This window comes from Pyxicephalus adspersus, chromosome 9, assembly GCF_032062135.1.
Source record: "Pyxicephalus adspersus chromosome 9, UCB_Pads_2.0, whole genome shotgun sequence".
Lineage (NCBI taxonomy): Eukaryota > Metazoa > Chordata > Amphibia > Anura > Pyxicephalidae > Pyxicephalus > Pyxicephalus adspersus.
In genome coordinates this window covers 65394367-65406364 of record NC_092866.1, presented here as the reverse complement: position 1 = coordinate 65406364, position 11998 = coordinate 65394367, and the positions used below count along the sequence as shown (strand labels likewise).

At 41.1% G+C, this 11998-nt stretch overlaps 1 protein-coding gene across 2 annotated transcripts in view; it reads right to left on the bottom strand.

Annotated features, from left to right (window-relative positions):
• Positions 1-6647: 6647 nt before the first annotated feature.
• The window catches only part of STK33 (serine/threonine kinase 33), a 37557-nt gene continuing 32206 nt past the window's right edge, over positions 6648-11998 (bottom strand). For both annotated transcript variants that reach the window (XM_072422352.1, XM_072422351.1), the window contains exons 13-14: positions 10472-10513; positions 6648-8799 (exon numbers count right to left, since the gene is read on the bottom strand). In XM_072422352.1, coding sequence (XP_072278453.1) covers positions 8614-8799; positions 10472-10513 — 228 coding nt within the window. In that variant the 3' untranslated portion in view covers positions 6648-8613. The remainder of the gene's footprint in view (positions 8800-10471; positions 10514-11998) is intronic.

The following is an 11998-nucleotide window of genomic DNA, read 5'->3' as shown; positions in this document are numbered from 1 at the left end:
AACAGGTGAATCACAAAGGCAACGCGAGTAGCCCTTCAAAATAAACTCTATCGCGCACAAGAGAAGTTTTTATTGTTGCTGGATCATTTTGATTTGGTCAATTTAAAAGAAGCTCACAAGCCAAAAAAGTGATAAAGGTGAAAAATACTGAAATTCTGGTTCTGATCTGTTTGCTGATGATCCACTCCCAGGAAAGTTTATTATTTATACAATTATTCATAAAATTCCCAGTCGTCAGCATTGGCTGAATTGTAACAGATTTTGTAGATTCAAATTTCAAGTTGTTGTTAAATCCACTAAAATTTTGCTCAACTTTGTCAAATGAATAAAAAAGGACGAGACGGGGAAGAAGGGGCTAGATGATGCTCGGTGTCCTGCTAGGCGTTCTTTTATTATTTTCATTAAATGTTCACAGTGTGCGGCAAAATCAGAGCAATCATTAGAGGGAAGACTGATGGACAGATATAATGGGGGAGGGCTGGAGGGCAGATTTAAATGTTTATTATCATTGAATCATTTATTTATGTATATTTTTTCTTTTAATACGCTGTACTCACTTGCATTGTACTAAATTGTTCCCTGATGAAGCCGATTTATTCTGTGAAACGCGTCGGAACGTACATGAGTACTATTTCTGTATGATATTGTGTCAATTCACACTCGCCAAGATCGCTTGTACGCCTTACTACTTTCTGACCATTGGGATTGTAATTATTACATATGGAGGTTTCTTTTTCTAACACACAATGTGCTAAGGTTGTTTATACATAAGATGTTATTAATAAAATGTTTTAGACATACATTGTCCTATATGTACGCCTTAAAAATCCCCGACACCAAAACATTTCCTTCCATATTTGCTTATTATAGGGATGTTGGCAGTAGTCGATGAACCCTGAAACTTGACTAACAGCTACCATGATGCTTTTTATGTTATGGTTTATTGTCATTTATTTGGAGTCCACTCTTAGATCTTTATAGGGCTTGGTTTGCCCAACAACAAGATGTCTATGCCATAGTTCCTGACTCTGTCACCCCACCGGCAAAACCTTCATGTGTTCTGGATTCTCCTCTTACATTCCCCCTAATACCTGCAAGAAACCAAAAGGGAAGGTGGGAGCCATGGTGGCACTGGGCACGTCAGGGGTACAGACCCAGCAACTGGGTGCAGGGAGGGTGAGAGACCCTAACAATGGGCACGTCAGGGGTACAGACCTGGGAACTGGGTATGGGAAAGGTAGGAGCCCCTCATAATAGGTACGTCAGGGGTACAGACCCAGGAACTCAGCACCGGAAGGGTGGTAGCCCCTTATATTAGGCACCTCATTAAAAACGAAAGATACTGTGATGGGGTTTCCCCCCCTTGTCTCCAAGCTTTCATTAAAGCTTTTTCCAAATTAAGTTCTGCTGGAATTGTTGAAATGATTCACAAACAGAAAACTCGCCTGTTGCAGCTTTATAAATGGGCGATCCCGTCAAAAATGTGATTTCCCAGAAGAGAACATCAAAGTGGCGTTTCTGACCCTTCGGGTTCGGACGTCGTGGGGTTGCGCTGCTTTTCTTAAATTTTGCAGGTCTGCATGGAATGTCACATTGGAGGCTTCGCAGAGCAATTTTTGTGAAATTTCCAGAAATAAACTTATTAACAAAAGAAGAGCGCGGTATTAATTTAAGATAAAAGCGTCTAAGTCTGTTATCTGGATACCGCTAATCCTTTATTGTGCAAGAAAAAAAAAAAGAGATTTCCAACTCGTGGTATCTGCGCTCCGGCTCCCCTTCTCCTTCTCATTAATTTAAAGTCAATAATAATGGTTTTCCACTATTGATTATACATAAGTCTTTTGTCTCTCCGTAATGAACTTTTGGCGGAGTCGCTCCCCAAACTATTATTTCAACCTCGTAAAATAGCAGATTTGACAATTGGCGCGGACGGCTGATAGAGGCGGTAGGGTTATCCTTAATAGCTTTTTGTTTACCTGAGCTCTTGTCATTTATGGTTTTTTGTTCACCACATTAAACTGTCACAGATTTGTCCCAAGAAAAATCTCCCAAAGGAATTGTAATCTCTTGCGTAGAAAGGAATGGGGGTTTATAATTCCTCACTTGATTTTATTTTTTATTTCACTATTTTCAGAATTGAAGTGGAAAAAGAAATTGAAAACTTAATTTCATCGGTTTTCACTGAAATTACAAACTCTGGTCAGAAATTCCTATTATTATTATATGAGGGGTAACGGAATACGATTCTCATCCCCCACCCAGCTAAGACTCAGCATGTGATCACCTTGGGGTACAGGTAAATGTCGTTATTATGCTTAATGTATTGCCGGGTAAACAGAGAAAAACACAAAGAATTTCTAGGTTGATCACACATTGGCTGTGCTATACATGTTCAATCACTGTAACATTTTCCCAAAGTAGTTTGTGTCTCTGCCCCTCCCACAATGGGGAGATTTCCCCCAGTAGTTTGTGTCTCTGCCCCTCCCACAATGGGGAGATTTCCCCCACTGCCCCTCCCACAATGGGGAGATTTCCCCCAGTAGTTTGTCTCTGCCCCTCCCACAATGGGGAGATTTCCCCCAGTAGTTTGTCTCTGCCCCTCCCACAATGGGGGGATTTCCCCAAGTAGTTTGTGGCTCTGCCCCTCCCGCAATGGGGAGATTTCCCCCAGTAATTCATGTCTTTGCCTTTTACAGATTGGTAAATTTTCCATACGGTAGATTTTAGCACTGGGGTAAAATTAGGCTTCAATATATAATGTGACAATAAATCCACCATTTGTAAAGTTGACCCTTATATTCCATATTCTTAGCTGCATGGGGGCAAAGCTCATTGAGTCTCCGGCAGTGAGGGGTTAATTGAGTATTTGCGTTACATCCCTCACTGGGGTTCTGTGATTTTTCCCTCCAGTTTCCTGAACACGACATCCGTAGGGAATGACGGCAGAAGCTGAGAACATTTTTTCCTTGCTGCATATTCTCCAAGCATTAGATAACAAGGTGTCCCAAATACCCCACAGTGGTGCAGCGCTCTACACGTAAAGTATTTTTCTGCTTTCTCCTGGCTCTTGTCAGTGGCAGCAATTACCCGTCTATAGCCGTCCCGGGGGGCAGAATCTAGCATCGCCCCATTAACCGCTGTCGTCTCAAATTACGACAAGGTTTATTCCCCCGCAGGTCGCCTACGTGCGCCGTGTTTACTGGGAAATGCTGCAACATTGAACTTCGTTTAAGATTCATTCAATACCTGGGCTGGTTTGCAGCTACAATCAAGGCAAAAAAATCATTTCAGTTATAAGGCCAAGTTTGTGAAGTCAAAGACTCAACTTTTGTTTTGGGTCAATGAAACAAAAAGTAATAAATGAAATAAGTATTATAATACTTTTCTTGATGTGTTGGAGTGGGGCAAGATACTGAAATACACAAAAGTATTTTATATATAGGTCAATGCAAAGCCCAGCAATGTTAGAAGCCCCTACACAGCTACTGTATGTGTGAGCGTTCTAATCTTGCGGGTGGTGGTTTCTGAAAAGTATAATGGCCTTTAAAAAGCTCCTAAGGGCTACAGATGCTCCTTTTATCTATCTTGAATCTATCCTTATTGTTTGACTTTGTTCACAAAACGCACACTTAATTATTAATAAATATATACAGTATATACTCAAATATAAACCGAGGTACCATACTTGTGAAAATTCATTACCTCGAGGATAAACCTAGGACAAAAAGGTGTTTGGCACTGCTAACTTTGAAAATAAAAATCTATTAAAAGGCCAATATAAAGAAAGTTATTATTAAATGAATAAAATGACAATGACAAAGGCTGGAATGACAGATGATGCACAGTACCTCTTCCCTATTCCCAGTAATAAATCCTGGAAATAAACACACAACGGAAAACTACATTGTTATACTTTTTTTTTCTTTTTTAAGGGTCCAGTGATGTCCAAATTAGATGTCTCACAACAACCGATCCAATGTTGATGGCTCTTACCTTTATAATGACAGGAGCCATGCTAATCCTGCAAGGGCCCTCTTGTGTGATTGGTTGAATGAATGGGAACAATAAAGCTCTTTTTACAGTTGCTCACCCAATTATGCAAAAGGGAAGCCGGGGACAGCTGTCCTCAGCTAACCTCTTGCAGTATTGAATGAACACATCGACAGGAGCTCTGACCGACTGAACTTCTGTCATTGTTCAGGCAATCCAGTGACCTGTAAAGTCAAACTTTGTCCAGCCAGCACCAGCAGCAGATTAGGGGGAGCAATCTCCTGCTCGACAATTAGATCAGTTTTCTGCTGAAAAAATGTAAAAAGTCCCTTGGTGCTGGAATGCATTTCAATCAGAAATATTAAAAGAATCAGGAAACCCCTCTCCCTTACCCACATGGGCATTCTCTTCTCTTGTCAATATAAGTAATAAGGAAGGGCTTACCTAAACATATGCAGCCACTGACTTCCTCCAGCAGTCTATGGTTCCGCTGTGATGACATAGCTGCAGTGCAGCCCAAAGATCATTTCTAGGCAATAAACAAAAACTAAAACAGGTAAGACACAGAATAAAGACTTTTCCTGCTGTCTTGGTCTTCAGACATGTTACCCTGCAGACTACAAGCAAAGCAATGCTTGGACTGGGCCTGTGATCACAGAGGGTAAAGCAAATCTGCTTTTGTCTTGGAAGGGGCAGACTGCAGAGCTGTCATTCTGATCCTTGGATTCACCACTTACTGGAACATAAATGAATACATCTGCTGCCCTGGCACATTATAAGGACTTTGTCCCAGATCAGCAAATACTAAAGGAGTGAGGATAACAGCCCCATATTTTCCCTCTGACACCCTTCTGGCATTTGCATGCTGTGAATTTGCTTGCAATGATTTCCATACAGTAATTAGCATTGTTGTGATGATTGTCCCCGTCACAGAAATCACATCTTATTTAGAAGGCAGCTCCAGGTAAGGCGACATAGCCGCAGCTGCAGCACCCCCCCCCCCCCCCCAAATCACGCGGCATTAATATTGTATTAGACAATGGAGATCACTTCTTCATCCTTAATTGCTACTTACATTTTTTTCCTCTGGTGAAATTACTGATTGATTTGAAGTTTAAATGAACTCATTTATTATAATTGCGGAAGTCCTGAATACAAAGTGGTTTAAAATAAGGAACGTCACAGCGAGATTGATGGTCCTGCCGCGGAAAAATGCCATATGTCTTTCCCTGACTTCACCAACGTCTCTTAAATTGCAGGAGGAATAAAAAAATCTTAATTTAGATTATAGTGTGATGGAATGTGAAAAGGCTTATATACAGGCATGAGAAAAAGAAAGTACACCCCATTGTAGGATTTTATGTATCAGGACATAAGAATCATTTAGTCCTTAGCAGGTTTTAAAATGTTTAAAGCTAATCCCAGATGTAAAACAACTCATTCTCATTATTTACACAAAAATGAAGCCAAAATGGACACCGCATTGTACACCCCATGATCCAATAGCTTGTAGAAGCCCCTATAACAGCAATACATTTTCATCTCTTCTTTACAATATTCCATCAGCTCTCTGAGGTTTACTTTGGTAGAGGAGAGCTCATGATCAACTCAAGCTAACTACAAGGTGCCCAGGCTGCAAAAGCACACCTAATGATCGCCCTCCACCACCGTGCTTCACAGTTGGTATGAGGCGTTTGAGCTGATTTGCTGTATTTAGTTTTCACCAGGAGTGGCGCTGTGCATTATACCCTAACATCTCCACTTTAGTCTCATCTGTCCAGAGGACATTGTTCCAGAAGTCTTGTGCTATGTTTAGATGGAATTTTGCAATCCTAAGCCGTGCCGCCATGTTCTGTTTAGAGAGCAGAGGCTTTATCCTGACAACCCCTTCATACCAGCCATACTTGTTCAGTCTTTTTCTAATTGTATTATCATGAACTTTAACATGTAACATGCTGACTCAGGCGTGTAGAGTCTGTGGTGGAGCTCTTGGAGGTTTTCTGCCATTACTCTGAGCGTTGCACTGTTCAACCTTGGGGTGACTGGGACGTTCACTCATGGGAAGATTGACAACTATCTGGAATGTTTCCTGCTGGTGAATACTCTTTCAAACTGTAGAATGATGGACTACAGATTGTTTGGCCTTCTACCCAGACTGATGGGCAGCAACAAATTCTTCTCTGAGGTCATTGCTGATGTCTTTCCTCCTTGGCATTGTGGTAACACACACCTGAATGCTGCTGCAAACTGCCAATAGAGGGCGCCACACTGACTGATGATCAATTAATCAATGCAGGTGATGGGCAGCACCTGGCTGATATTTACCCTTCCTATTCCTTAGGAAGTGGTATGGAGATACTGAAATATGATTTTCTCTGTCCCTTTCTATGCTCAGGGCTTTTAATGAGACAGATGCCATCCATGGCTCGGAGGGCAGGAGGGGATGGGCCAAGCTTGACTTTTATATAAAAAGTTGTGATCTACATTAAACTTCAGATTCTTCTATTTCTGTTTCACCTTGACTCATTCTCTTCAGATGATGTATTCATTTATCATACGCTCAGTCCGAATTCCCCGGATTGCCCACACATGTAAACTCTTTGTACCTGATTTCTGCATGCCACTAAAATCCCCAACACACCAGCGAACAATCCCGCTATTTGCAGACCGAGAGTCTTTATTAGAAAATAAAAACTGAGAATGGCAACGTCTGGTAACATTGCGACTGATTGTAACAATTAGCAACAAATATGGTAACAATGTCATAGCAGCAGAAATGAACACCATGCATCATAAGTAAAGACAAAGATATCTGCAGAATAAACCAAAATCACATTCTTATATTCTGTGAAATGGCTGCTAACCCATTCCCAGATCTGGAGGGGCCCCGAACTGGAGATATCTGGTGATGTATTTACAATATGCAGATTACTTTCAGTGATTTTAGATGGATGAGCAGGAGATCTGCAGTACCTACAATCAGGTCAGGTATAGATCTGCTCAACAAACCAATCCGATAAATATTCTGATGGAAAACACGACACACATAAGGGATTCTGCTCTTCCAATCATTTTTCTTGGATAAGTGATGGGATATCCTATTTGATCCCGATCTGTACTTCTTGTACTCACATGATACAATTTGTGTATTTCTGATTAATATTTACCAGCACAGCAGATCTATTGATTTGTCCAGTATTTTAAAAGTCTGACTGCTGATTTCCCTTCAGATCTGATGGTTCTATGGGATCAGAAGTGATAATCTGCCCATGTATATGATTTATTTCTTACAAGGACCTGAAACTTCCACATCCATATCTGAGAATGTTAATAATCGCTCTTCAATATACAGAACTTTGTAATTTTGGTTTATTGGATCCTAATGACGTCTTTGTACAACAGGGAAAATAGTTACATAAACCGCCAATGTTCCCTAAAACTGTCCAGGAATAAAATACATGAGATTGTGTACCAGCCAATGAAATATAATATTGGAATCGGAAAGGTTTAGGTAAGCAGAATAAATGAGGAAATTTATCTTTAGGGGGGTGACTATCCTCTCAATATTCTCAATAAATTTGTTGCGTTGTATAACAGATGGAGCTCTTAGAGCTCCCTGCCCACTGTGTATGATAAGCAATTGATCCCCCACCCCCACCCCAAAATTCACCTTCTTATCCTTTTTTTTTGCTCCTGGAGCTGCGGTTTACCTGCGGTCTCATTTTGAGTAATTCCCGTCTATATTCAGCATCAGCTGCACATCATTGTTCTGGGCTGGTTTCCTTATAATAATGGTGAATCATGCCGGAGCAATGCGTATCGGCACAGTCTGATGTAGTCGCATGTGACAAGGTGACAACACGGGGGCTCAATTGGAATAACAGGAACTGGCTGAGCAAGGAGCTTCATAATAAGATCACCAGGGATTATTTTAGTGAACATGCAGATAGGAGCTGATAATGTAAAAATAATGTTTGATCCTCCTATAGATTCTAGTAATTGGTTTAGGACATACTCTAAGCCTTTGGGTATCATAGGAAATGGGCTGCTATAGATAACCATTCAGGTTTAGGAGCATCTACAATGCACCCCCCCCCCTACAGTGACACAAATTTTTAGCATGTACAAGGTCTTCCCTGTAAAATCTTTATTAAGTGGAAAAGAGATCTTTGGAAAACTGATGTCAGCGTGCCAAAGACTTTTTGGATATATTCACCAAAACAGTTTCCTTACACTAACCAGAAATACAATCTGACATAAGGAGTGGACTATTAAATAGAGAATTCAGGAGCCATTCAGTGCAATAAAGGAGCCAGAGGCCAAGTTTACAGTTCCAGGTGAGTTTCGATTTCATTTACAATTGAAAAGCCTCCAACAAAAGTCTGACACCCCTCAGTGATTCCCTATTCACCTCTATTGCCTCCTCTTTAAAGGTTTTGAATATTTTGGTGCAGATATCACCAAATCGGTGACGTCAAGGTGCCGGCCATTTTATACGGCCATCAGTTAAGGTGACTTATTAACACTATGCGGAGGAGATTGGGTGCCATCTCCTGTCTATACTTTTTTTGGGCTCATTCCCCAAGGTTTTGGCACAAGATAAAACATTTTTTATAATTTTCACTAAAATGTTTTCTTGACCCGTGGAGTAGCGGCATGGAAGAGTCTCTGGCCATGGTTGGTGCTGTGGCATGGTTTCTCACTCCGGCTGGTGGACGGGGCCGGTCTGTGAGTGTGCAATGTGGAATTCTCCTGATTTTCCTGCGTCCTGCGAGGTTTGGCCTGTGGAGATGCTTTTCTTTCGGCAGCCTGCAAGTCAGGACACGGAACAATGTTAGCTTAGGACAAACCATAAATAAGAATCTATACAGTACAATAAGATTCCCAGATCACCATATTTTATCCACTGTATACTTTATGTCAGGGTCCCTCCACTGAGGATCCAGGAGGTCTCAGGGGGTCCACTGCTTTGCCGCTGATATATATCTTCTCATTGGCAGACCTTTTTGCCCTGCAGGCTACAGCACTGTACAACCAGCGGGACTGAAAGCAGCTCAATGTAACTATCTGAGTTCCGGCAGCACCATCACCATAATCAGCCGGCAGATGGGAATAAGAATGGAGAGTTTCCAGCTTAATACAAAATGCAGAGATAAAGTAATGTACGTTGTATATCCTCTGCACCTGTAAATGCAGAGACCACAACTGCAACAGCAGTAAGGGTTCCACGAAGGGCCCATTGATATTGGGTCACACTTCTATCTTTGGGATATGGTCTGTGACACCTTTTGTAAAGAACATTTTTTGCAAATCTTTTTACGAAATGCAAATTTAAAGTTTGTGACTGAGCACTAAAGCAAATTTAGAAGAAGCAATTCCAAATGTCACATTAAAGAATATTTCATTCTTTATCATTACATCACATTGTGAGCTGTAGATTAGAAAATGATTTCCGGGGTCTCCCAGGTTAAAACAATGTTGTGAAAGGCTGAGGAGTGATGGACTGGGGGATGTATGCAATGTATGGGGGTGAATAAAACTAGAATACTAGAGGACCAAAACCATGGGAAGCCCAACCATCCCAATACCAGCCCAATACCATCCAAATACCATCCCAACCATTCCAATACCATCCCAACCATTCCAATACCAACCCAATACCATCCAAATACCATCCCAACCATTCCAATACCATCCCAACCATTCCAATACCATCCCAATACCATCCCAACCATTCCAATACCATCCCAATAGAAGGCAGGAGCTTCCAGAGAGTTCCTTGTAATATGTTCCTGGACTCTTTCACACCAGCAATGCCGGTATTGGGATGGAGGAGTCCATAGAGAATTAGACCAATGGCTGATAACTCTGTAACTATAGCACAATTGTTACAAATGATTTCTAGAATGTTCCAGTATATCTGAGAAGGTCCTTTATTATTTAGGTCATTATCCCATAGCTGATCACAATAAATGTGTCTAGATCTGTAACAATGAAGACATTTGGGTGTTTCATATCTCATCTAAAGTTAAGATGATCGTCAGGAATGTGCTGAGCCGTCCGTGTGGGTATGTACGGATTATAGATATATAAACCCACCAATGCATACACACATTGGCTCTGATTCATTAAAGCAAGGCTGGGAAAGATACACTATCATCAGTGAAGCTGGGTGATCTTGGGATGGATCTTGCCCAGAATTGAAAACATTTGCTAGCAAATAGAAAATAAAGAACTCGATTCCAAGTTTGCTGGATCACCCAGCTTCACTGATGAAAGTGTATCCTCCCCAGCATTGGACATTTAATAAATCAGGACTATTAAACCCAATGGACAGAGGAAGCCAACTGAAAGGCCCTAAAACATCTTCAGTATTACAGAGCAGTCCCCCTATACAATACTTCAACCTGCTCTAGATTATTGATCTTCCCACACACATCTGATATATTTATTATCAATAAGAGATTGTTGTGTTACGTACAGTGCTGGAAGGCTTGGGAGCAGAGTTCTTCTTCTTTCCAGCCTAAAAAACAAAGGAGCAATATCTCTATAAATCATGGCATAGAGTCATATACACTGAATGATCTGGAAGATACGATGGGATATCGGTGTCAATAGAAAGAGCAAATAAAAAAAAAATGTAACTTAAAATGATAATTTATTGCTGCACAAAAACTGGTCACATGACCGGAGGGACGATGATATTCGGCACAGCCGCTGGGCTGCAATCTCTGAGCGACTGCAGCGATTTCTATAAATCTGCAACGAATTACTCAGCACCCATAGACAAAACTTACCCACAATGCTCCAGCAATATGTGACATAGTAATACAAATGTATGACAAAGGGAGATTTCTTTTACAAATTCTTTAGATTGAAAATCTGGATGTTTGGTTTCTACTGGTGGCAGAGCAGCGAACCCAGAACATCTTCATTTTAAGGACACAGGTGACTGATCCAACACCAAAAACCTGAAGAGGAGCCCCAACCCCACCAATGTGATGGCCATGTTTTAAGTTTAATTGTCTGGAGTTACCAGGATTTTCCATTCCTGAATGTCGCCTTTCACTCACTGCAATAAAAAAGACTAAAATGTGACAAAACTAGATGGGGGGATCACTAATATATGGAGCTGGATTTATGAGTGCCACCAGTGACATTATTATTATTATTATTATTATTATTATTATTAGTAATAATATTATTTTGTATTTATATAATGCAAACATATTACGCAGCGCTGTACAAAGTCAATAGTCATGACATATCAAAGTGTTTTTGACACAATCAGTTTGCCCAGCCCAGGGGCCACACTGCTATTATTATATCTGCTAAAGACAATGCTGGCCCATTACCAAAGCCTCAGTGCCAAATTACCCCCCCCCCCCCCCCCCCCCCCCCCGAGATGCCCCCTAGTAATCCCAATCAATTCCCATCATCTTTCTGTGCGCAGTAACACAAGCGCAGCCCTAAATGTGCGTTCACGAGCCATCGCATTGTCGCCATAAACTTAGAGCGAAACATTTACAGTCCAGTAAAAAGATATTTAAAATGTCTGTTGGATATATAATCCAGTTAAAGGAAATATTATATTCCGCCAATAAGCTGCAGATAACAATAAAACAAAGAGTTTATGGAACAATCAAAGGGAACATGACTTGCTTGTTAAATGGGAGCAGTCCAATATCTTCCAAATACCGCAGGCAGTAAATCGCTGACATGCTGCAGACTTTGGTTGTTTGGATGAGATGCGGGGTGACACCGTAACCAGACTGACCTAACAGCGCCGGGGTCCTGGCTCCAGTTTCCAGGGTTCTGTCTTTCCAGAATTTGAATGTTTTCCCATATTTGTATTCCAGGTTCCCCAGCATTATTACAGAACTTTCCAGTGGATTCATCAGCTTCTGACTACCTGACCCTAGACTGATATAATAAGTGTGTGACTATAGGGGGACATTAGAGTGTCAGCTCCTCTGTACAGCACTGCGGTATATGTCAGAGCTATATA